The sequence below is a fragment of the Cucurbita maxima genome, unplaced genomic scaffold (genome assembly GCF_002738345.1).
Source record: "Cucurbita maxima cultivar Rimu unplaced genomic scaffold, Cmax_1.0 Cma_Scf00002, whole genome shotgun sequence".
Lineage (NCBI taxonomy): Eukaryota > Viridiplantae > Streptophyta > Magnoliopsida > Cucurbitales > Cucurbitaceae > Cucurbita > Cucurbita maxima.
This window is the reverse complement of record NW_019272018.1, coordinates 434031-460513: the sequence shown is the minus strand read 5'-3', so window position 1 is coordinate 460513 and position 26483 is coordinate 434031. Positions and strand designations below refer to the sequence as shown.

Genomic DNA, 26483 nt, shown 5'->3' with positions numbered 1-26483 from the left:
AGTAACTAAGTTATCGATAATGTGAAGCAATGTAATTCCTCAAAGTTACAATATTGTGAAACCATGAAATTCCTCAAGTTCCTAAACTCCAAGTTATGGCAACATTTGTACATTATAATCTGCAAAAAAAATGGTAAACTCCCTTGGTGGAAAGACATCTAAAATAGGGACTTGTACTAAAGCACATGACTCCCTAGAAAGTACCTTTCGTATTAATCTTTCATAGAAACAAGAATGCATATAAGGCCGATCACTAAACGATGTAGTTCCTTTCTGCAGAGCTGAATATGGTGATCAATAAAAGTTCGAAAACAACAATATCATCTCAAGAACATGATTTGCAAATTGATATGCATGACAATAGACCATACGCGTATAGACACTATTGTTGATGTTTCAACTTGAACTCTTGTTCTTCAGCCAAAAGAGTTTGTCAAAACACTTATTGCCTCTTCCGTTCAGCATCACGGATGTGAAGCATGAGCTGCAGAAAAGAAAGATCAAGCCAGATAAACCCAGAAAAGATTAAACAGAATTCCAGACTACAAATGATATAGTAGATAAACTAAAGTCAAAAGAACGAGCAGGCATATCTATCATTACCTTTGTCCCCACATAAAATGTTACAAACATGCCGCCCAGAACAGGAAGTCCTGTAAAAGTTCGTCCTTAGTACAGTCATTATGGCTTCATAAGATCTTTTCTTTTTTCTATTAGGTAACTAGTTCAGTAGATAAAAGAAAGAAAGAACACAACTTATATGGTACTAATAATGAACCTTGTTTGTTCAGGAATCTAGATGCCAAAGAATTAATGCTTGATGGTCCAATAACATACCCAACTAGGTTTGCAACCTGCATAAAGAAGATACTATTAGGTAGACCATGTTTTCTATGACATGGGCAAATGCAGTATTCAATGCCCGGTAGACCATGTTTTCTATGACATGGGCAAATGCAGTATTCAATGCCCTTAAAGCACTTTCTTGAGAGAACACACATCTGACTACTCTGTAAAAATACTCTTTGTGATCAATCACTTGGTAATATAACATAAAAAATGCACATAGAAGCTAATCTAAGCATAGAAGGCACATGTCTTCGACTAGAGGTTAGAGGTTTATGTTCCCCACCCCACTGTTGAACTCTAAAAATAGGACTGCAGTGGGCATACCATAAGACATGTGATTGTGATGGCTCCAGCAATCGCACTAAGTTCGCGGAAAACAAACTCTGTCACAGCACTATCAGCCTGATAACATCAGCAATAAGAGTTTGAGGTGCTCGGATACTTTCATTTTGAAGGAAACAATATTTAAAAGAGTTTGTAGTAGCGGCAGATATACTATACGCTCAGGGACTCAAAACCCCCACAACTTCCAAAATATATTTATTATTACAAACTAATTTTATTTGTTCTTGATACCAAATATAAATAAAAATGTTCAAAAATATTTCTCGAACTTTTAGTCATTTCAAGTGTCAATAAAGAAAAATCAGCGATACTACCAATTAAACATACTTATATCAAAATATATCAACAAATATCAATATATATCCACAAAGTCAAGATTATCTTTATGAGTACCCAATATAAAATTCTTGATTCACCATAGGTTAGTAGAGCTAAAAGAAAGTGAGAATGGCCCCAACCAATTCATGTAAAAAAGAATCTGCACCAGAAGGCTTTTCATTTTGGAGGAAATAACTATGTCTCAAAAGAGCTACATTCCAGGAATTTATGGTTTAATACCATGTCGAGTACACTATAACATGAAGTCTTTTTCTTTATCCGTTTTCCTTTCTCCATGCTTATGGGTTAGTATATATCTCCGTATCTCATGGCCCACCCACATACGTACTCTTCAATGATTTTTATATTAAAGAAGAGAATACAAACCCAAAACTCCTACATATAGTAAATATGGATTTTTGGCTAAATGAGGAAAAGAACAAAAGAATATTGAGGTTAATACAGTGATTCACTGTAAATGAACTAAAAGAGAAGAAATATCACCTTAAACTTACTCACTGCTGACTTGACAATCATTTCAGGAACAAAGAATAAACATGTCAACCATGCCCAACATAGGAGCTTCCTGCATCGATGTAATATTAACCATGCATTGAGTAAGTTGTGCTTCATCTTAAATAACTAAATGGACTATGAATAATTAAATGAAAGCTCCATATACCATTCTAAATCATGCCAAATTGCAACAAATGTGAATACAATCCACACATTGAACACCTTCCTTTTTGATCCCCCAAGAGGAATGTACATGTACCTAAAAGGGCATGACAAGGAACTTTCAAGTCAGATAAAGAACTAGAAGAGCCAAAGAAATCTAGTTTCAAGATCTAAGTTTACACCTGACAATCCATTTATTGTAAGAAGCATGCCAACTTTTCCAGAAGCCTTCCAAGTCGTAGCAATTATTGATACACTTCGGCATATTTTCTGGGGAATCAATGCCATAAATCTACAATAATGCAATAAAGAAATCACTAAAACCAAAAAAAACAGATAAGTACGCAAATTTAGTCCTGAGATGGGGAAGATCCCAAGGACAATACAAGCGTAGCCTCAAAGTATATAATATCGTTCTATTATGGAAATACGAAGATATCTGCTGTCCTAACATAAACATCACATCACAGAGTTTCACAAAAGGCACACAAGTCACATACCAGGGACCAGTAGCGGAAGTAACGCCATATGAGCAAAAACTTTAGCCACATGAAATTTAAGACCTTCACACAGAAACAAATCCAAAACATAAGAGTGTTAAGTACTTCACTCAATTATTCAAGGAATATAACTTAGAGAACGTATCATAGAGTGTAACTTTGGGGCTATTTACATTGGTAACGCAGTTCAATTTTGTATTCATTTCCAACATTGTTTTATTGCATTATCTTCTTACATAAGAAACGAAAAGGTTTCATTATAGAAAAGGACACACGAGAAGTGATATAAGATATCAACTTTGAAAGGAAATTAGAAGAAATCTTATTAATTGGCTGACAGTAATGATGCATGAGAACTAATTCCAAAAAAAATCCCAAAAGTAACACATCCAAACTATAGCTGTGTGCATATCATGTGACTTGCATGCAATGCACATGGTTTATTCAATTTAATCATATAAGTTTAATAATCAACACATCTTTTTTTAATCACACAAATTTAGAATAACTCTTCATATATTGATTTTTGTATTACTTCTTTTTATCAAGCCATAAGCATATTTTGCACATATTTCAGAAGGTTTTTTACATTGCAAACTCAGTATTAGAAGACTTCAAGAAAAGGGGAGTGGAAATCAATATCTTCTTTCATGAAAAGATGCATTTGTAAGAAAGGATGATCGTATACATTTGTAAAAAGGATGATTGTACTATATCAAAATCTGCTTACTACAAAAAAATGGTGATTATATCAAGTTTTAAGCTACATTTAGGGTCATGGATTTGGGGATCTACAAACTATTAGGGATAAAATCATAAAACTATTTTAAAATACTTAAGATGCCATGGGTAGCTGTGTAAGGCTTCCTTGTGACAACGAAATAGCCACCAATAAAGTTCACAACGCGATCCAAGATTAATGAAATACAAGTGTATGGAAAACGACAACCACAAGAGAGTAAACAATCGCAAAGAATCCTAGTACAACAAAAAATAGAAGTTATTAACTTTATAGTTGGCTACTAATGAAATCTGATATTTCATTTCCAATAGTCATCTACCAAAATCATAGAAGTCAGGAAACTGTTGAAAATTTTGTTTTGATTTCTGACAAAGCACAACTAGGAAAGGAAACAACAATCGGGGGAATGTTTTGCAAACTATAATCAGAGAGGTGATTGCTTGCACCTACATGGCTCTCCCACTTAAAGTTACTTTAGCTCCAGGCCATATTATTCAATTCTATTATAAAATGGCGGCCTGACATAACAAAATGTATTAAAATGGGTGAATTGGAGTTCGTGACCTTGCAACAACTAGGATGAATTGGGGTTCTACAAAGAAACCATTGAAGTTTTCATCCTTAGTTACTGGTTGATCTACTAAAATGGAATGAGATGAAATCTCACGAGCTCTTTCCTCTCCATTTACCCATAATAGGATTTCTCTATAGAAGACTTCTTCCAAATGGCCAAATCCAGGTGCAAATTATTACCAATACCAGTGTCAATACCAATGCAAACCTCAATTGCCAATGCAATTGCCAAATTCCAGCTGCAAATTCTTGGCAATGCAAATTTTTCCATACAAATTCCTAGATCTTCATCATCTACCTCCATAATCTTTATCATCCTCCATATCCACCAAAATTTGCCCGAAAACACATACCAAATAATTGGTGAAATAAACAACGGAACACCGCCGGCAAACACACACCACAGCACACTGCCTACAACACAAAAAGAAAGATCCACTCACTTTTTCCTAACCCACCGTGGAAATCATACAACCCAAAAACGGTTTCTTTAGCCAACTAAAAAATCAAACTCCACACATAAACAGGTTTCTTCAGCCAACGCAAAGATCAAACTCCAGGTAAAACACCATAGCCCATGCGAATCAAATGCGTGGCTACAAATTCAAAATCAAAGACCACGGACTAGACAACTACCCACAGTGTATGAACGTCGGAACACCCAAACACTAATGCTAGAAATTTCTTTTAGGGCTTGGATACCATGTTAAACATAGGGAGAGAGAATAGAGACACCTATGGCTTAAATTGCATTAATTGAATTATATAATCAAACTACAAACCTAAAAGACCTATTTAGTAATCAAGAGTAAATCTAATAACACAATCTAAACCAAATAACGTAATCTGAAACAAACCTAATTCAAATTGCAAATCTAAACTAAATCTAATTTGAATGATATAATCTAACAGCAGCCACTCTTTAGAGTGTGTATAGGTATATTAGGCATGTGCCTTGGGAGGCAATTTGACAAGTTAGCCAAGTTCATGATCCATGCCTCACCTAGGACCAAGGTACTTTTGCTTTGTTCAAAACAGTGACGATAGCCAATTCTACAACAGCGGAATATCCATAGGCTACAAACTGTTATCATAACGTTGATCAGCTTCTAGGACTACAACATTCACATAGCCATATATCACTTGTTGCAACGCAAAGTAAAAGGAAACAATGAAATGAGTAATAAAGTCAAAATCATATTTCCACAAACAAAAAAAAAAACAAAGATAATATAGGTTGTTACTTGTGGTTTATTATTTGACATACGTACTCACTATCATCCAATTAGAGTTTAACAAATTAGTGATAATCAAATCTTTATAACATCTCAGATGTAACTCATAAAAGATCCATCATACATACTTCCTAGCGTGTATAGTGTGAATTGCTACTGAATTTACAAATAAGAAATGCAAGCTGTAGAGTTTCCATTAGGATAATCATTTGAATTGTGATCTTACCCCATATCCGATGATGAACACATCCAGTGGTGATAACTGTTTCCACAAACCACTAAAAAGGAAGTTAAATCAAGTTACTACAATGTGCAAATAGAAAAAGGAGCTCCAAACACCTCTGTTTGTACATAATTCACCTGATAGCTAAGGCATTGTAACGAAATAGATGTGTCATTACTTCCATTAGGAAAAAGCAGAATATCCAACGTAAACCATACCAAGCTAAGTCTCTAAGTTTATAGTTATTCTGAGGCACGTCTAGCTACAAGAAAATAATGAGTTTCAGTCGATTGAATAATAGTTAATAAACAACAATAAGTTCATGAAGTTGGACACTCTTACAGTAAAAACAATTCTATTTATTTTTTTTTTATTTTTTGGAATAATAAGAAACGGGAGCAAGGTTTCAATAGAAAAAACTGGGAAGTTAATGGGATCTCCACCCGATTAAAAGTATCCAAAATTCTTTAGACGTGACAGTCCAAACAGACAAAAAGAAAACAACATCATCCCAAAGAAAAGTAAAAACAATTATTGATATTCCTTTTTTTTTAATAGGAAACAATTTCATTGATTAAATGAAATGCTACAAAAGTTAGAACCCCATCCGAACAATTATTGATATTTTTAAAGCCATACTAGAGTTTGAAGAAGAAACCTATTTGTTTAACCCTGGAGTAACAGTGGCCAAGACAACAATCAGCAGAGAAGGCAATAAATTTACTGCCATCGTAGAGCATCTCAGAGTGGAAATTAAGAAATAAAAAAATATAAGAAGCGAACCAGAACCAGAATTGCAAATGGGAGGAGAAGGTTAAAATAAAATCAGAAGTATTCAAACAAGAAGGCAGACCTGCGAGGCAAATGCATTAAAGCTCACAATTGGCCCAGCAAGATAAAGAGGCGCATAGACCAAGTAGCAGAGGTACAAGGTAAATGTAAATTTGTCATCTTGGACACCTCTCTCCTGGGTAAAATAAAGTATTTGCAAGTATCAGACAAAGCCCACATTCATTTAAGGATTCAGTAACATATAAAGTTATATTTCAATCCTTAGTATGCATCAAATAACCTGTAAAAGTTGGTAGCAAGTTCTTCCTGATTTACAAACTTGACAACGTTGACTATGCTTCTGCAATACATGAATCTACACAATTAGAAAAAGTTCTCTTTTTTTGGCCAATAAATTCATTTTCTTTAAGAAGTGCAAAAAGCATAATAAACATAATCGACCCTTTGTAGAAAATTCAAATCAGATACCATCACTTATTTGGTTATTTTTAAGAATGATAAGATCAACTACTAAAAAGAACACATAATCAAAAGAGGAGATATGATGAGAAATTGAACAAAAAGTCCAGAAAATAACTTCATCCACTACAATCTTGCAAAAGAAGAAACTAAATCTAGCGTACACATAGCATATTCACTTTCGTGCAAACAGAAGATAATCAAACTTATCCTTCAACATTTCTCCTGTTTTTCCTCAATCATAAATTTTAAAACAATGAAGAATGCACAATCCAAACAATAATATTCATCATCCAAAGAACCTACCTTGAAATAGCCTGCTGAAAGTAAATAACAATTTAACATTTTCTTTCATAAGAAACCATGCTTTAATTGAAAAGAAAGGAAAGAATACAAAAGAATCATGGGCATACGAAAACACAGCCCACACACGAGGAGCCAAACTGTACAAAAAAGGGGCTTGAAACCTCCCTCTCACAGACCACAATATGATTCCACACTAACCCATCCACAGGGGGGAGGGGCATAAAGATTAGAGAGGAAAAAAAATCTCCTCAATCTCTCCACTTTCCCCTATCACCTCTCTATTGTCCTTTTTCAAGAAGTCAGTCCCATTTTTATTCCATCTTTCTCTATGGAAAAAAATAAGACTTTTCATCTCCATCCTTAGCCCACTTCACTTTTGATTTATGTCTCAGGCTTGTATCCTCCCTTTTAATAATGGTCTCAAACTCCCCTTTCAAAGAAACCCGCTCCTCAATTTTTTCCTTGGTCAAAACCCCATTCTCCTCCAAACCATCAAGAATCCTTAACTTTTCCACAATCTCTGACTTCTCTCCTAAGATCAAAAACAGAAAGATTCCAATCCTTTAGAACAAAGACTTCTTAACATCCCAAGGAAGCAAAAACCCTCGCATCTTCCATCAACCCTCACATTCCATGAAGCCAAGGACGTCTTAAGGGAAGGGTGGGACAACAACGTATTCTCAAATCTAAATGAGCATGAACCCCACATAAGGCTACCAAAACTGAGGCCAACAGGCCAATGATCAGAAGTAAGCCTTAGTCCAATGCCGGGAAGAACTCCATCCAAGCCCTAGAAAAGAGAAACCTACCTAACCTACACTTAACCATTCCATCCCTCAAACTAGACCAAGTAAACTTGTCATTCGCTAATGAGGGATCTATGAGGTCACAATCCTCAATGAGTGTGAAAATGTTCCATGGGACTAGTTCCTCGATCCCACTAGACATCTTCGAAAGGTACTTAACCACATTGAAGTCCCCTGCCAAAACCAACAACCCTCGCATAACCCAAAAAGGCCACCAAACTCCTCCCATAACTCCTTCCTTTCCTTCGTGGAGGGTACCCACCCTCATATTGGGAAACTCAAAAGCCACTAAAATAGTGAACAAACCCCAAACTGCTTCAAGACTTTCAACGCTTGACCATCCCATATAACCAAATTCTCGTTGATGCCCTTACACACTCCAACCCCACCCACTCCACAAACAATCTCCCACAACAACACTCCTAAAACAACACTCCTAGACCGACCTCTTTTATCCACCTACCCCCAAGCCCTTTAACATTCCAAGACAAAAATTCCATCAAGAACCTTTGGCATCCCCAATGCCCAACGCCTTCATTCTTTCATAATTAACCCCACACTCAAGATTCTCTCTCTCTTTCTATTTTTCTTTTTCTTACCTCAACCCTTCAGTTGCTCTTTCCGAATTATCGTAATGGGTTGGGCCTCCTCTATGGACACAATGTGCATACCCACATTATGCAAAAGAGAAATCAATCGAACCACACTCTCCTTAACATCTCCCGAAACAAGCACTCCAAAGCAATAAAGTTGGGGCTTGAATTACCCAATAACAATCCATTGACTCCCAAAGGACCCCTACACAAAACTCAGGACCCGATGATATAAAAGAAGGAACATTGTCCAACCATCAACCCCTTGTAGGGCTCACAAAGGTGACAGACAAGGTCCCACCCTAGAAAATTACAAAAAGGACAAGACAGAATGGAAAAGACAAACCCATCCCTAAAATAGTTGGATTAACGAAGGCACGGACGAAATTGAAAAGAAAGGAATTGGGTAAGAAGAATAAATTTCCCCCTTGCTTTGCCTCAATCGAGAAGGAACAAAATTTGCAGGAGGGCCCGCTTGGCCATTTAACCCGAGCGTGTCTCACCAACATTGGTATTAGCCACTACTTCTGAAGACTCAAACCACTCTACATCCTCATCCATCCTCAATTTGTCACTAACACCTCCTCAACTTGAACCAACCCAACAGCCTTATTTCCCCAACAACCCTCTTCTTCCTCAAAGAAGGAAGCTAAGTCACCCTTTTTTGTCACTACTCATTATGATGAAGAGAGAAAAGACTCATCTTAGTAACTCACTCAACTAACAGATCAAGAGTGGAATAAATGAAATTAGGTCCTGAAGTCTCCAAATCTAGAGTCACAACCTGAGAGCTCCAAATCCTTTCTTCCTCATGATCCACCTTTAACAATACCACATCTCCAGATAAAACCTCCCCACATGTCCCAATTGAGCCAACCAAAGTGCTGCCCACCACACCTCTTCAAGTTGGCTTACTTGAACACCAACGGTCTTCCTTCCCCCATGATATCCAAGGCCCAAGGCCCCACATTCACTACACATTTGTTGATGGACCCTCTCCCAAAACCTAAAAAGGTCTACTACCAAAATACCACAGAAGCACCACACATTAACGTTCTCCCCAAACTGCAACCTCAATCCCCTTTCAACTTCCACCATCACGCTATCAATGTTTGTGACAATGTGGACAACAACTTAGGAAGACTTGTTGTTAAACCCTACCCTCTATATTGAAAGCACACCTCGTTAGTAAGAAAGCTTATTAACGCCTCTTTAAATGAGCACCACCCACCTTTGTCTTTACAACCCAACAAAAAGACGAAGGCCCTTCTTCCCTTAAATGATTCCCATGCCAACAACAAACGTTTCATGACAGCTTCCTGTTAATAGTGCTAATAGGTTTTATATTAGGGATGTATCTGCTCGATTTTGATATGAACCAAAATTGAACCACAATATATTGTAATATAAAAGATAAGAGAACTATAAGATAACCCAAGTAATTTGAGCTACTGGGACCCTCCCCGGGACCCTCCCTATCGTGAAACAACTCAATGTCTAAACCTTTGCAATCAAATGGGCCTCAACAACGTCATTTATATCCAACCCATTTAAAGATGATTGGCCAACGTGGTTAGGGTTGGTCTTACTTTCACATCCATTTTATCCATCGTCATATGGAGCCTTCCGTATCATCTATTGCCTCTACTTGATTCTTGCCCCAACATGTCCTCTAACTTATCATCTCATCCATAGAAGCCATCATTGGTGATCTCTTGTTGAACATACCTTTCTAGAAATTTTTTGTTGCCGACGAGTCTCCTTAGCCATCCCAGCTCATTCATCTCGAACTGCTTTCAAGTTCCTCTGTGCATGTTTTTGAATGCCAGTACATAATCGATCAGCCTCCCCAATACTTCATCAGCATTTTCCATCAGCCATATTTTTTTTGTTTGTCCTATGTCTCCTCTCCTTCGCATATGTACGACCTCATTCTTCCTAAAACAATTTTGATCATTTTTTTTCATTGATTTCTTCTTCTCTCTATCTTTGTTCCTCCTTTAAGGGTTCTAATGATTCTTTATTCTTTAGTAACCTTCTCAGAAAATTTTTCTTAGCCAGTCTAGTCCTTCTTTTGATTGCTGCAATCTCCTCTCTATGTTCTCCAAAACTAAGTGCCATTGTATTCCATATAGATCGGAACCTCAAGTTCATTTGTTCATCCAATTGATTCTTCATTTGGTCCATTCCTTTGTGTAAAAGCTTCAACATTGCTTCATTTAATTTTGCACTCAATTCTTCTAACTCCAAGTCAGAACTGAACTACTTTGATATCAATTGATATGACCCAGAACACAACCACAATATATTCAATATAAAAGATAAGAACTACAAGATAACCCAGTAATATGAGGTATTGGGACCCTCCCTATCTTGAGCACACTCAAGGTTAAGACCAAAGAAATTAATGTTTAGATTACTCATTTCCCACTCCCTCCATTTATAACCAAATACCAAAACTAACTCCCTAATATTTACTAATACACCCTTATAATACTCCTAATTCACTTCTAATGGCATTCCTGTCAAATTTCCACCACTCTCCCAATGGCATGTAGAAAATCAAGTAGAAACATCCAAAGGGCACAACCATATATGAAGGAAGGTGTTCCCCCAAGTCAACTTAGAGGAGGAGACTTGAGCCTTATAAAAATTCCAAATGCTAAGTCCAACGCAATCCATAACTCCAAAACCTCAGTACATTATACAAAGTTGCTCCTAATAGTATTGATTACAAAATGTTGCTTGCTATACTCCTTTATTTACCCCCATCAATACAATTACTTGGCATATCCATAACTAGGATCAACAAAAAAATGAGAAGTATATCACAATTAAACTCCCTCTAGAATCGAAGATTATCTACCACTGATCTTCATACCCTAGAACACCCGTTCAATTTGAAATAAACCATAACAATGGGTTAGATGGAAGATTGCCTAAACCAAAGATCATGATCCATGAAAATAAAGGTGTGTTGGTTAGTGATTTGAATAAGGAATTCAATGAAAAACAAAGTTGTATGTTTCCAATATTTTCAAATGTGTTTGACAAAAGAGTTAGAAACAGGGCCTCAAATTAAAAATTTGTTTTAAATATGTTTGGTAATATATTTTTAAACAATAAAAGTATTTATTTGGTTGAATCCATTATTTATAAATTGTAATATATTTTATATACCCTCCAAACTAATCTAACTACAATGAGGACTTCGCTTTAAAACTCCTAAGTAGGTGGTGACCAAGTAGACACAATCATGACTTCGCTTTAATGAATGACATGACATTCCTAACTATGAATGGAGTGATATAATAAATAAACTACGGGAAAGAAAACATACCCACACTTTAACTATGACCTAGAATGGAAAATTGATGATGCCTAAACTGAACTGATATTTCGTGAAGAAAAGTTGCAGATGAGTTGAAGATGATTTGTGTTGTCATCTTCTACATTTTCCTCTCCATGAGTGAGAAATGAGAAACATTGTACAAAAACATGGAGCTCTCATTTCTTACTTTAAGATGTGTCTACGTGTTCTGAGCCCGTAAAATTAGTAGTTAAAAAAATATATAGATGATAGTTGATTTCGGTAATAATAACAAAGCAACATCGTTCATAGAAAACAAACTACAATGATAAATGAAGTATACGAAAAGGTTAATTCCCATTAACAAGAATGAATGGAAATATACCTTCTGATCAAAATGAGAAAGGTCATGTGCCCAGTGGTAGTCGTATCCAAAGCTTATCATGCGCAAGACAACTGTTGGAACCAAATAAAAAAAAAACATAAAAAAAACAGATGAATATTCATTTCCATAGTTTGCTACACAAAGAAAAAATTTCTTGAACAAATCAAAAGAGAATGAACAATTCTATATATCTTTGCTGTGACTAAACATTTATTTTTCCAATTTTATAACAAGAAAGATTGGCCACTCAAAATCAACCAATGATTTTCCATATCTCTAACTTATCTAATTACTTCATGATTGATCATGGACACTTCAATACAGACATCAAGTGATCATCTTAGAATCCAATAGACATGCTATATTTCATATCATACCAAAACCTGATCATGTGCACGAATATTACCAGTTCCCAAATAGAGTAGAGGTAACTCTTAACTGAAAATTCACAATCATGTGACATTTATGAGGTCAAGTTTACAAAATAAATGATTTCCATGTATCAACCAGGATGGAACCACAGATATAGGTCCATAACCAGAGACTAAAGGATAAGAAATTACCAAAGTTAAAGCAAATGTGCCACCTAAATGTTCCTCGAAAGTTGTCCAAGTATGACCACCGTAGTCTATGCATGATAAGAAAAAACAAAATGTAAGAAAGTAGTAGTACGCACATTTTAGAAAACAACTTATTCAACAACTCATTGAAATGTGCTTCATATTATAAATAACAGAACTCACCCAATTGCAGAGAACGAATAACCTTCAAATACACGATTACTAAGAAGGAAAAATAAGTTGAAAGTCCAGAGTAGATATAAAAAGAACTTTGTTCGAGCAAAAACCTGCATGAAGTTCAACCAAGGATAATAGGCAAAGATCACTATCACATCCATGAAATCACCTATGACAAACATAACTATTACCAATCATGAAGAGGAAGTCCACAAAATAGCAAAAGTGGCTTTTATAAAAAAAATAAATCAATATGCTAAAAAGGTACTGACATGCATGACAAACAACAACAACAACAACAAAAAAAAAAAAAAAAAAAAAAAAAAAAAAAAAAAAAAAAAAAAAAAAAAAAAAAAAAAAAAAAAAAAAAAAAAAAAAAAAAAACTCATTGGTTGTTTCGCTTGCACGTTATTCCTCAGATATACTACTTAATAAGCATAGTCATTCTTTAAAATAATAATAATAATAAAAGAAGCACATGGCCAATCAACAACCTCTATTCTCTAATGTAGATCCATGTAATAGCTTACAAAGCCTCTTCAAAGTGAAGCATTCTTTACATCTAAATTAGTAAGCAAGCAATTATGAAGGGATATTACATAGCATGACAAAATAGTGATAAGTTAGTGGAGAGCAATTCAAATCCTCCATCGCATAATGATGCTCAGCTGTCTGATTTTATAATTGAGAAAAAGAGTCAACCATTTCATTTTCTATTTCACATTCTGTGGTGAGAACTATCCATCTTCAGTCTCTAAAGAGGATATACAACTCCTACTTTTTCTTTGAGAACCCCAACTATGGAAGAAGGATGAGTTTTCATCCTCTTCTTTTAACCACTAAAGCTCCGACTTCTGACTCAAACTAGGCAAAAGAGATTAAGCAACAGCTTTTTCTCCCAATGCCTTTTAAAGTAATAAAAACCATATCATAGTTCATAGCTATCAATCAATATCATAACTTAAACCTAACCAAATCAGCTCACCGAGAATAATTACATCATAACGTATTCAGTGAATCATTATGCACCTACATACTAAATAATCACACTAATAACATCTTGTTGCAAGTTGCAACATTATTCAAAATGAATCTAAAAGAATTGCATGTGTAACGAGCGATCACATATATAGGGAGCAGCATGAACCTTAACAAGAAGAAAATTGAGCGAGGCAATTGAGATGATGAATATGATACTGCATAAAGAAGGAAGAAACATGTAAGTATATGTGGTCAGTATTTTCAAAGAAAAAAAGCTTGATGCACAAACAGTATCATCAAGATTGTCTCTGACTTGAGGACATACCAAGCTTGATGGAGGTAGAAAAGGTAAGTGAAAGAAAGTATAAGCCAGACAATTGACATTCCCTTAGCCCTTAGAAGAAACACGGATCTCAAAGTATTTGCCACCAAAGCGTAAATTAGGAAAACAGTGGTTAGAATGGGCAGATTTCCTCGAAAGTTTCTCCACTGGGCATCTGATAAATCCTACAGGGAAAATTTTAAAACAACACAAGGCTTCACTTCTTCCAGGGTTATACACACCTAATTAAACAAACACAAAAACAACAACAAAGCGATAGAAAAGGAAAGAAAATGCACACGTTTAGACGAGGAGGAAAGATCCAGCCAGAACGCAAGCCATAGAGTTTGACATAGTAATCTGTAGCTCAAAAAAATGCATGGCATAATTCAATGAAATTTAGCAGAACAAGGAAGAATATGAAATTCTAAAACAAACGCAAGGAGTACCTCGTGAAAGATGAAGGGAACGGCGGATGATAAAGAAGTAAAAGGATAACGCATAGAGAATCAGAAATCCCAGCTCTCGTCTCCTCCAACTACTCACTATTTTGTTAGTGTTGTGTTGAGTCATGTTGTTCATTTCAGAACCGCAAACTACAGCCAGATAATGTAGCAGTCCTGCAGCTCCCCTAAACCAAATGCAAACTATTGCTTTTCTTAACCACCATACGAAAAGACAACACCCAATTAATAAACTACGGAAAAGGGAAGATCTGTTCATAGACACTCATATTTAACCAATAATTGAAAAAGGAGGTGCGTCTTCAATACCTTCAGGAGTTAGAAACTACAGCTACATGCGCAGGGAGCGTCTGAATCATTGAGACTATCTTCTTCCTGCAAATGCAGCATTCTGCCGCCTGAATCGGAGAAGAACACCCAAATTAAACAAATTTGGGGAGAAGAATGACAAGATTGAAATGATAAAATTCAGAAAAGCAGAAGCAAATCATACCTAGGAGAAGAAAAGATTGGTCGTCAGGTGAATTCTCTGATACTCGAAATCAAGATTGCTCTCCTTTCAAACAGTTCTTTTCTTCTTCTTTTTCTTTTTTAATAAATTTAATTTGGTGTGTATGATTTTAAAATTTTGCTATTTTGTTTAATAATTCTTTTTTTATTTTTATTTTTTTATATTTTAAATCTGTATCCAAAGATTTTAAAAATAAAGAAATAAATTTTTATTACCTATAAATTTTAATTGTATCTAATAATTTGGTCTATCTATTTAACAAGTTTTAAAACTAATATAGTTGTTAGTAAAAAAAAAAAAAAAAAAAAAAAAAATGGAAGGTTTAAAGTTGAGTTGAAATGCAAAATTAAATTTTATATTTAATTTATATTTTAAATTTATTAGAATCAAAATTAAAATTTTTATAATTTATGACATAAAAAATTCAACATATAACTATAAATATAATTTTAAGTGTTTTGATATATAATATTCAAATTAAGTAATATGAATGACAAAATTATAATAAAATACTTTAAAATTATCTACTTTTATATATATATATATATATAATAAACTATTTCCATTGAAAATTTAGAAAAAAAAATTATGAAAATCATAGAAATGGATGAAAATGGTTTGAAATATCTCCATAAATTTTTAATTATAGATGAATTAGACTCGTCCTATCGAAAAAGTAAGACAGTTTTTAGATAAATGTTGATGAAAATTTGTGATTATTTTTGTGTCACAATATTTCAAAGAGTGGATTAGCTTGAGGAGTTGGTCCTAGAAGTCCTAGAAACAAGAGACGAATTTTAAGTTGCCTAGACGACCCTAAGACCTCCATGGCATCCAAGAATGATACAGGTAGCCTTGAAGGTGTTATAGCGTGTACGATGCCCACAAATCTTCCACTTTTCTTTCCACTATGGTACCAATTCAGATGGATTACCCTGCACGATAAATTCGTCCTGAGAGGGGATGTAGGATTACATGGGTAGTCTTAGTAGGTGGAGAACAGAGGTTGGTTTCTCCCCTGACCTTGAGTGGCTAGATGGTCATACGGGCAAGGTTCCCCAACTAACTTCACATGGATGACAAGAGCAAGATAGCACACACCATATTGTCCCCACTAAAGAGAGTTTTATGAGGTAGCACCTTGACCAAGAACAACGGTTGCACATTTCTTAGGCAAAGTAAGCTACGTAAGTCTAAGAAAAAAAAAGTAGTTCACTCAGAGATGGGGTTTGTTGCTCGGCCAGTCTGCGATGCCAAAGAAGGTGAACCACCTCCTTTGAACCCAGTGTGGGTTTGTGAGCAGCTAAAATACAACTCAAAACTTTGAGGCATCCCAGATGCTTGGTAGTTATAAACGCTAGGCCCGAACTTCCTAAAGCCTAGAATATAGCTCATAGATACCTATTGGGTTAAGGATACGATGAAAATTTACAAGTAGATTGCTTATTGAGTATTTTATATACTCACCCATTTCCCTTTTCTTTTTTAGGTGTTTGTAGGCTGTCAATCAAGGTGGAAGAGTATTTGGGTCGTGACATGAAACCTTGTTAGGACATTGAAGTTATATTCCTTGGACCCCTAGAACCATCCTTGGGTCTCTTAATTTTTTTCTTTAAATTTACATGGGCACCTTAAGCATACTCGAGTCCTTAGTGTAATTTTCATCTTGTGAAACATATGATCTCAACTTCATATTTTATTCAATCCCTAAAACCTTAATGTATTGAATCAGCTCCATATGTCATTCTCCCTCATGCAAGCAAAAAATGAGCCATCACCGACATAAACTTATAATTTATGATGAAGATCGAGTCACATGAGATCATCAAACAAAAAATTAACAAATTTAAATAAAAAATTTCATAGTTCAATCTTATACAAACCCATTGTGCAAGATACCACAACTGCATATCTCCACATGAATAGTTTGGATCTAATGACGTATTAATTGTGTTACCTATCCAATCTTATCTATATACATTAATGGAACATAATCTTATATATAACTTTGAATCTATCCACAAAATTATATTACAAATTAAAAAAAAAAATCAAAATCATTATTAATTATTAAATGATAAATCATTAATGACAAGAATTATAGCATAAATCTTAACAACAAATTAAAAATTAACCGAAGTTAAAAAAGTTGAATTGGACACGTCAACTTGTTCCAACTAAATTTTATACTACCGTGAAGAGAGAGAGAGAGAGGAGTTTTACTTTTTTTCATTTTTTTTATTTTTTATTATAGTTTTTGTTATAAGATGTAGATGTGATAATGAGAATGAATTTAGAGAAAATAAGGGGGGGAATAATTAAAGCTGGTGAAATATGGTTGAAGGAAAGGAAGTTTTTGCAGTGTTAATATAACCATAAATGAATTGACAGGCCATGTTTTGTGCGTAAAGAAATAACCCAAGAGTTGCCATCATGGAAGCTATGCCGTATTTGTCTTCATTTAATCTTCCTTCACTCTCAAACCAATTTGCTTTACCCTGAAGACCTCCAATGTTTGATACTCATTTTATATATATACCCAATTCATATCATATATAACCCCCTCTTCTTTTATCACCCAACACAATAATCCATGGCCTACATCGCTGCCATTTCCGTCCTCGTCTTTGCTGTCATCGCCACATCTTCTGCTGCAGATACCGACTTACTTCAAGACATTTGCGTTGCCGATCTCGCTTCTGGTATTTCCAACTTCTACTCTTTCTATCTATATATCATTTACTTTATTACTTCAACTCCAGTCTTGACTCTACAATGGCTAATTTTGGCAGGGACTAAAGTGAATGGGTTTGTATGCAAGACGAATGTCTCTGCCACCGACTTCTTCTTCGATGGACTTGCCAAGCCTGGTCTCACCAACACTACATCAGGCGCAGTGGTTACTGGAGCCAATGTACAAAAAATCCCAGGTCTTAACACTCTAGGAGTGTCTCTTGCTCGTATCGACTATGCCCCTGGTGGCCTCAATCCACCTCACACACACCCACGTGCCACCGAGATTGTGTTTGTTCTCGAAGGTCAGCTAGACGTAGGGTTCATCACTACAGGCAATGTGTTGATATCTAAGTCCATCAAGAAGGGAGAAATATTTGTTTTCCCAAAGGGGTTGGTTCACTTCCAGAAGAACAATGGGAAGGAAGCTGCTGCAGTGATTGCAGCATTCAATAGCCAATTACCAGGAACTCAGTCTCTTGCTGCCACTCTATTTGCGGCAACTCCTTCAGTGCCGGATAACGTACTCACCAAGGCTTTCCAAGTTGGTACTAAGGAGATAGAGAAAATCAAGTCTCGCTTTGCTCCCAAAAAGTAAACAGAAACTAAGGCTTCATTCAGACAAACACTGTACTTTCAATGCATGTTTCTTTCAACATAATTGTGCTAATCCTAAAGATATCAATGTTCGTTTGATATGTGTTCTATTCTACTCTGAATCCCATACTTGAGCGCAGTAAACATGTTCTAGAGAGTAAAATAAACCTGTTATAAGTCATTCTGAAATTTCTCAAGCCCTATAATCTGTATTTGATAGGCCAAATGGAAATCTATTGCCATCTAAAAGACACCAGAATATGGCAAAAAAGAGTTATGCATAGATATCAAACAATGACAGTCTGACGAAATTGGTAGAGATTTTACTTCAAACATGCCTGTTGCCTGCCATCGGGGATTGCGAATAGGACTATTGGTTTCGATGGCCTGACATATGGAACATCGCATCTGAAATATCCCTTCCTCTCTAACTGCAATATGTCTCCACGCTTTAGATTTCGCATGTTTGAATCCCCCAGAGCAACCGTCTCCTTTTTCGTGCATGGATTTAATGCGTCAAGAAAATCCTCTCCTTCGTCGAGCTGCAATTGCAAGTTAAAAGAGGCTAAAATCATTAGCTTCTAGAGCCACTTTCCTAACAAGATAAGAACAATAATAAGCAACAAAAAGTCGCACCCCACAAATTGTTACAAGAGACAAACAGTCATATGCATATTCCTTGTATGACGAGGTTCGCCGAGAATTTCTACCCATTTAAACACAGCTCGGGTCAACATCTAATTTCATAAATCCTTGATGTACAAACCCGTTTATCTTTCATACTGAATAATATTGTTTACTACAGAACATTGTTCATACTTTCGCAAACGGGCTTGCCTACTTGCACATATATATGATCCGACCTACTCACTAGAGAAGCAAGTGATGAAAGTTGCAATCTGACTTCTGAAAACAACACAAAAATCTCAATGCGTGTATGCATAGTTTTAGACTTAAGTCACATCTATCCTTCAGAGTTTCAAAACCAACAGGAAAGAGAGAATATAATATCACAATCAAACCCTAAAGAAACTGACTCGCATCATTTAACATAAGAAAATTGCTTATGATACCAAATAATGACTGTCCATACCTTCTTTTTTGTGATTAGATAATCAAACTCCATAAGTGAGAGGGTGACTAGTTCGTTTATATCAGGCAGCCAAGTGGCCTTCAACTTTGTGGTCTTTACAGAACCTTCGAGATGTAAAATTCCTGACATCTGTGTGACGTATCCATCTTGGTCCTTCTCAATGCGTTTTACTATTGCATTACCCCAGTCCATTAAGGTGATTTCTTCATCCACCTTGATACATTGCGCATCCACTTGGTCAATCAATATCCCCTTTGTGAAAGTTGTAGATTTTTCACCAGCAGCTTCATATTTTTTATGCTTTGGTATTACTCGGACGAATGGTTTTTCTGGACCATTATCAAGGGTAAATAACACACGTCGCTCTTCTACAACAGCAGTATGTCTGGGACACACAGGATCTATAATCTTTTTATTAATGGTCCATAGTTTATCCCACTCCATAAGGTTGAGATTTTTTGATGCCCCCTGAAATAAAGAAAAGAAATATATGAGAGCAGCTTTCATAAAGATGCATATCATGGAATCCTAGTTTCCAACCTTAAAAAAATGAAACGAGCATGATATCTATCATTTACTGGTGCTACATAAGGATCATTATGAAGTACTCTCATCTTCTATAGTACTAAAAACCAAGTGTTCAATGACAAATTTATAGCGCTCACTGGGGCTATGACAGAAAAAATGCTTTTAAGCTATTGCAAGTGAATTCCAGCTTTTGGCAGTATTAGACCAAGACTTATAACTGACTTTGGAATAAACACCAACTAAAGGATTTTATTTAAAACCCAAAAATTGTCGCACCTGTTCAAGGATAAACTGTATTAAAGCTTCAATTTTTAAACCTCTTCGAACAATTCCTTGTACTGTTGGAAAACGGGGATCATCCCACCCATCAACCTTCCCATTTTGAACAAACCATAAAAGCTTACGCTTGCTGAGAAGTGTATACACCAGGTTCAACCGGCTAAATTCATATATATGAACCTTTCTTAGACCCATATCTTCCTGGATTCGGTAGTACTGGGCATTGCGGTCATGGTATTCGCTGGACCGAAGTGCATGTGTAATGCCTTCAATAGAATCAACAAACGGACAGCAAAAATCATAAGTTGGGTATATCTTATACTTGGAACCAATCCGATGGTGGGGAATAGGATTACAACGGTAATACACTGGATCTCTAAGGGATTTGTTAGGATCCTGCATATCAAGTTTTCCACGAAGACAGCAAAGTAAACCCTTCTCAGTTCCTAATATCATCTCCTTCCATAATCTAAGATTCTCTTCAGGACTATTGCTTCTATGTTTTGATTCAATGCCTTCCATTCGTTCTTTTTGCATCTGCTCACGTGGAGTATCATCAATATATGCTTTACCCTGACGAATTAAGTTTTCAGCCATTTCCATTAATTGAGGGAAGTAATCTGAAGTATATGTGACAGTTTCATACTTTATACCCAATGTTTCAATGTCTTTCAGAAGATTTTCTACAAACTCATTACTTTCTTTAGCTGGATTTGTATCATCAAACCTGATAATGACTTCACCATTGTACCGCTGGGCAAAATACTGATTCAACAATGCTGCTTTTGAGTGCCCAATGTGAAGATATCCACTAGGCTCAGGTGCAAAACGCAAACGCACCTTCCCAAACTCTGCATTTGGAAGATCCACTTCAAATGTAGATCTGCTTCCCTGTTTCCCCTTATCAGAGTTGTCCTGACTGACACTAATTGTCCTTTGACTGAGACCCTGTTGATCCTTCAATTTTGCTCCTGAAGACTTTCCACCTCTTTTGCCAACATATGTAGTTAAGACATCATCCAAGTCAACAAAATATTCTGCCAAGAGTGAATTAAACCACCGTTGAAGATTTGGGTACTTCTTTGACTTTCTCAAGCTTTCCCACCGTTGCCCAGTTCCTGTGAAGAATACAATATCATAGTATCAATAAGTCAACTCTCTCTCATTTGATAAATATTTGTGTATGAGTGTGCCTGTGTATAAGCGTGTCCTTGTATAAGTAGGCCTGTGGATCGAAAACAAGGAACATTATGATCGACTTAAATAAACAAACATGGCATGGCATCTTATCTTTTTTTCTCTCTCTCTCTCAAGAAAAAGATTAAGCAGAAGATTTATTTCTTTATTGAAAAAAATTTACCTGCTAAACCAGACCAGACAGCTACATCTGCAACTGACAAAGAATGACCAACAAGAAATGTGCATCTTTCCAAGTACTTATCAACATAACTGCATGCACTCTCAAATGCAGAACCAGACGAAAGGATAGGAGCGTACTCTAGCCATTCGTCAATCTGGGGTTAAAATCCATGCATTGGTATGAAGGAAGTTCATTTATCAGAAGTTAGCCCATATACAATCATGAAAATAAATAAATAGCAAGCCATACAAAAGAATAAACATTTAGAAGATGTTATTGCATTTATTTTTCAACTTACCTGACTGGACTCGTATGCATTCTGTCCATAGAAATTAGGAATGTTGGCAACTCGACCAATATAACGTAGAAGTACAGACGTTCCATGCAACTTCAGCCTACAACAGGCAAACTTGACTTAAGCATTGAGGAAAAGTCTACTAAATATCTTTCCTTTCACTCATATCAAATGGAGAGGAAAAATCCTTCTAAAATTTAATGGCAGGAGTATAGTGCAAGCTTTCAAAGACAAATGTCTAGTGGATATGATTTACAACTGGATCAAAGGTTGTGCAAGCAAGATTTAAAATAATCACAATGTTACAACAGCAATAGTAAAATTCCAACTCATAAACCATAAAAAATGTAAGTAGAAAATGATTACAAATGAAGCATCCCTCCGTGTTTTTGATAAAACAACCAATAAAGTACCGATGGATGTCATGGCATACATAGTGTATTCATGCAATAACGTGATGATCTATAAATTGTAGTTCATTAGAGATCCATTTCTAAATCCAAGTGAAGATGTAATACATGAAATTTTGGAAGATAAATTTCATGTACAAAAAGTAGGAAAATTTGGAAATATGAGAAAATAATAATCAGGAAAGATGGAGTTGCCTCTGGTGCCAATGGATTATACAGAGAGTGCATCCAAGAACATTTACTCTGAACATAAATTATGGATTTGAAGTTAAAAACTAATACAGAGAAAGCAATGGCAGCAGTGTTAGAATCCACAAATAGGTAAAAACGTCTAAATTTTAACTTCAAAATAACCAATATGAAAAACTTGAGCTACAACTAGTTTTTTAATTCCGACCAGAAATAACTAAGCCACAGAAGTTTAGTTTATCCCCTACTCAATAATCAATATCATAAGCTTCCTCAATAGACACATGTATACAAACCCTGCACATTCATCAATGATTGTCACGCCTTCTTTTCCTTTTCTGTTTTTTATTTCTTCGCACAATCAAGTTTATAGATCCAACGACAATATGGCTATTAAAAAACATTGATGCACGATCGGTTTAAGTTTCAGAGACATGAGGCTATTATAAACATATTTCTGCACAACCAAGCTATTCGACTTTACAGCATCAACATCAACTCAAGAAATAACCAAAACCAGAAAGAGGAACAAAATTGAAGAATGGAAAATAATTGTAATAAAAAGTGCTATTAATCAAAATCAATAGCTTCTGAAGGTCGAATCACAAACCTTTTAAAGTTGCACAAGATAAAATTAGCCGAGAGAGAGAGAGATTTGATCTTACCCGGTGCTGAACAGAAATTGGGGAGCGGAGCCAGAAGGAAGTGAAGAATCTGCAGGAGAAGTAATACCAGCAATCTTGGCCGCCACAATGACAGAGAGTGGAGGACAATCGGCCGGAAATGACAAAAGCTTAACATCCATAATCCTCAACACCAGCAGAAACGATCAAATACAGACTGAAAGTGAAGCAAATCTTAGGGTTTTAGATAGGAAAAACAACACGGAAAGAAGCCAAATCGTCGGGTATGGAAAAAGAAAAACAAGCAGAGAGCTGCTGGAATGGTAAACAGCCGCCGAAGATCTTCAATATCTACCCGCAGAATGCGACCTACAATATTATTGTAGGAAAATCGCACGCTGGAAATTGGTTTGGTTTTTTGTCAAAATAAGAAATAGGAGCATTGAGATTTTTGAGCCCAAGGGAACATAGATTATAAATATCTATGCGCCAATACAATGTTCAGGGGTAAGTTCGACTTTTCGTCAAAATAAAAATAGGGTTAGTGGATTTTTCCCTACGTATCAAACTTACAAATTTCACGGAAATCTACAAATCATCACTTTAAAACATTTAAAACGTGCATGCATTTAATTTAAATCACTCCAAATAGTAGTTAAATTATTTATAATGTGACGGGACACAGAAGTTTAGACACGGATATATCTCGACCCCCAATCAGTAATAGTAGTTAAATTATTTATAATGTGACGGGACACAGAAGTTTCGACACGGATATATCTCGACCCCCAATCAGTAATAGTAGTTAAATTATTTATAATGTGACGGGACACAGAAGTTTAGACACGGATATATCTTGACCCCCAATCAGTAAGTTGTAGGTTCTTAGTTCGTTATTAAAGCTTATGTCATTTAGTTTGTTCGGTTATTTATAATTCTCCTTTCTAAATCATATGGCTTCTTAGACTAACCCCTATGTTAACTTTGTTCACCTAAGCTCAACTTAGAATAACGGTGTGGAAACCGGTCAAGTTCTCTTTTTTCAGCTGCACTTGAGCCATCAGGTCTTAGGGTTCGACTCTTTTAAGCTTATTATCTCACGTTCTATCTTTTGGTTCTAAGACATCTTGATTAACTACTTACCAGTCTTGTTTATCATCATCAACGTAAAAAGTCATAAGTACTCAAGGTGTGACCTCATCATAAGTCCCAACTCATAGTTTACATCTTGCTGTTATGGATACCGTTATCAAATCATCTAGTAGGGTTTGGTAGGCATCTCCATAGTAGGTCCCATAACGTAAATATCATAAAGGAGGGAGCAACCTTCAATGCATTTCCTACCCGAGTTATATTCTATCAAAGTCATTATTGTTGCTTAATCGATTTTAGCTTATAACATTACTTTCTTTCAAATTGTTTTCAACGCATTTTCTCACTCACATTTTCCAAAGTATTTCTCTCAAACATAACTTGAGGTTCGAGCATATGCGGACGATTACGCGAAGTGCAAATTTTTCGCGGCTGACTTATTCGATAGGTTAGAACAAGTGTCGCACAATCGTTGTCCCGTTGTTGCAAGAGTGCGATTGTGATATCACTAAAAAAATTTGGGTTCCCACTGTGCGTCTCCAGACTTGAAGCCACGCATTTGACCTTGGACAGACCAATCTGCTTGCGTCATGTGACTGCACAAGAACGCGCATCCTACCCCCTCTCAGACATGTCTATATCGGCGCATGGCGATGCACGAGGAGGCTTCTGTGTGTGGCGGAACATGACTCAACGTGAGACCCCTTTTAAGCCTAATTTGACTCTCATTCAATTGTTTTCCATCTCAGTTTTGATACTAACCTAAATTTCATTTGATTCACGACCTACCAGCGAGTTTTCAAAAAATTTAGGGATCCAAACTAGCGAAAAAGCAAGCTTCGAAGGGCACAATTCATTCGATAAATAACCACTTGGACTATAGGCAAGTGATACTTGTAGGAATCGCTAGAACGTGCTAGCATGCGAGCAAAAAGTACCTTAGGTGGTTAGAATATGTGTGGATAGGACTTAGAATGAATAATTTGGATAATTATGGCATGTATATTATAAGATTATCAAATTGCCTTTGGAATAAAGGAATTTAGAAGTATGCCTAATTTACAATCTTCGGGTGGTATAATGGAGGAAGGGATATTCTGATATCTGCTTCAGGCGATTAGTGTATGTTATCTCTCCATTGAACTTGTTAGATTATGGGTAGATTTAAAATGAAACATATTTGAAGCCAAACTCAAAGATCAGACCAAATTCTTTCGATGGTTGCAAGTGAATTAAAAGAGCAACGGAATCCAACGAGACGATGTCTTCATGACTTTGAAGTTGAAGTTTCGGGTAATTTCGTATCTTAATCGTACAATAAACCGTTGCAGAAAGGGCAATTTCATTATGTTAAAGAACTCCTTCAAATTATGGCAAAAGTTGATAGTAATGAAGAAAAGAGACCTTTGATTATTTTGATGGGCGTTACGTATCGCCGTCAATCTAAAAATGTGAGGTTTTCATACATTTATAAGTAATGTTTCGTTTTTCTCTCTCAAGTGAGATCTCATAATGCACCCCTTTCGGGTGTCCAACATCCTCATTGGCACACCGAAGGCTAATGAGAGATTTCCACTCACTTTTATAAGAAATGTTTTGTTCTCATCTCGGATGGGATGTGAAGGTTTTCGTCATGGTTTACTTCATATCTGACGAGTAAGGCACCATCCACTGTGCACCAATACCGAAGGCTTAGTGGAACTTCCTTCGGTGACTGCTACAGCAGCGACGAGTAAGGGAAACTGCTTATTAAGTCTTGCAATAAAAGCTTTTCCCAATGTGTAGAGGCGACACAGGGAAACAGCTTATTAAGTCTTGCTCTATCCTCTTTTTGTCCTATCCGGTTTTTGCAATTTCTGTATAATACTGCAGTGCGAATTACCCTCATCCCTTATCAGGAGTAGGAAAGGCTAAGACAATGCCTATTACCCACATACCTTCAGAGAATTAACTCCATCTTTCACAATGTGTTGAACAAGGAAAATTAAATTGTCTTAGTTCAGTTTTAATTTATTAATTTAATTTATTAATATTAAGGCATACTTTCTATTTTTGTTCGTTTTTCTTTTAATAGCATTTTACTTAAAATTGTAACGTGAAAAAGCTATTAAAAGGTATATTTGTGAGCTTATAAATATGTAAACCCTCCATACGA

The 26483-nt window shown here is 35.8% G+C and overlaps 3 protein-coding genes across 7 annotated transcripts; 1 reads left to right on the top strand and 2 right to left on the bottom strand.

Moving 5' to 3' along the window:
* On the bottom strand, positions 1-26483 carry LOC111468474 (putative membrane-bound O-acyltransferase C24H6.01c). 5 transcript variants are annotated; one of them, XR_002714754.1, is made up of 23 exons: positions 26473-26483; positions 15112-15171; positions 14928-15016; positions 14604-14785; positions 14456-14514; positions 14158-14339; positions 13999-14047; positions 12858-12961; positions 12678-12742; positions 12115-12185; positions 6536-6595; positions 6317-6430; positions 5601-5725; positions 5467-5518; positions 2691-2753; positions 2373-2482; positions 2195-2287; positions 2017-2098; positions 1174-1251; positions 779-854; positions 604-653; positions 372-484; positions 1-119 (listed from the first exon to the last, which is right to left on the bottom strand). XR_002714754.1 is itself a non-coding variant. In XM_023113745.1 (22 exons), exons 4-22 carry the CDS (start codon positions 14734-14736, stop codon positions 443-445), a joined length of 1608 nt encoding a protein of 535 aa, XP_022969513.1. In that variant the 5' UTR covers positions 14737-14812; positions 14928-15016; positions 15112-15171; positions 26473-26483; the 3' UTR covers positions 25-442. The 5 variants fall into 5 exon arrangements, 4 of the variants coding, with proteins under 4 accessions (XP_022969513.1, XP_022969505.1, XP_022969497.1 ...); XM_023113745.1 differs by having other exon boundaries at positions 25-484; positions 14604-14812; XM_023113737.1 differs by having other exon boundaries at positions 25-484; positions 14604-14801.
* Positions 17697-18558, top strand: LOC111469013 (germin-like protein 5-1). The gene is made up of 2 exons (XM_023114214.1): positions 17697-17831; positions 17922-18558. Exons 1-2 carry the CDS (start codon positions 17723-17725, stop codon positions 18458-18460), a joined length of 648 nt encoding a protein of 215 aa, XP_022969982.1. The 5' UTR covers positions 17697-17722; the 3' UTR covers positions 18461-18558.
* LOC111468414 (glutamate--tRNA ligase, cytoplasmic) lies at positions 18458-23656 on the bottom strand. The gene is made up of 6 exons (XM_023113627.1): positions 23279-23656; positions 22018-22114; positions 21720-21873; positions 20357-21477; positions 19553-20020; positions 18458-19001 (listed from the first exon to the last, which is right to left on the bottom strand). The coding sequence occupies exons 1-6, from the start codon at positions 23416-23418 to the stop codon at positions 18783-18785; spliced, it is 2199 nt and encodes a 732-aa protein (XP_022969395.1). The 5' UTR covers positions 23419-23656; the 3' UTR covers positions 18458-18782.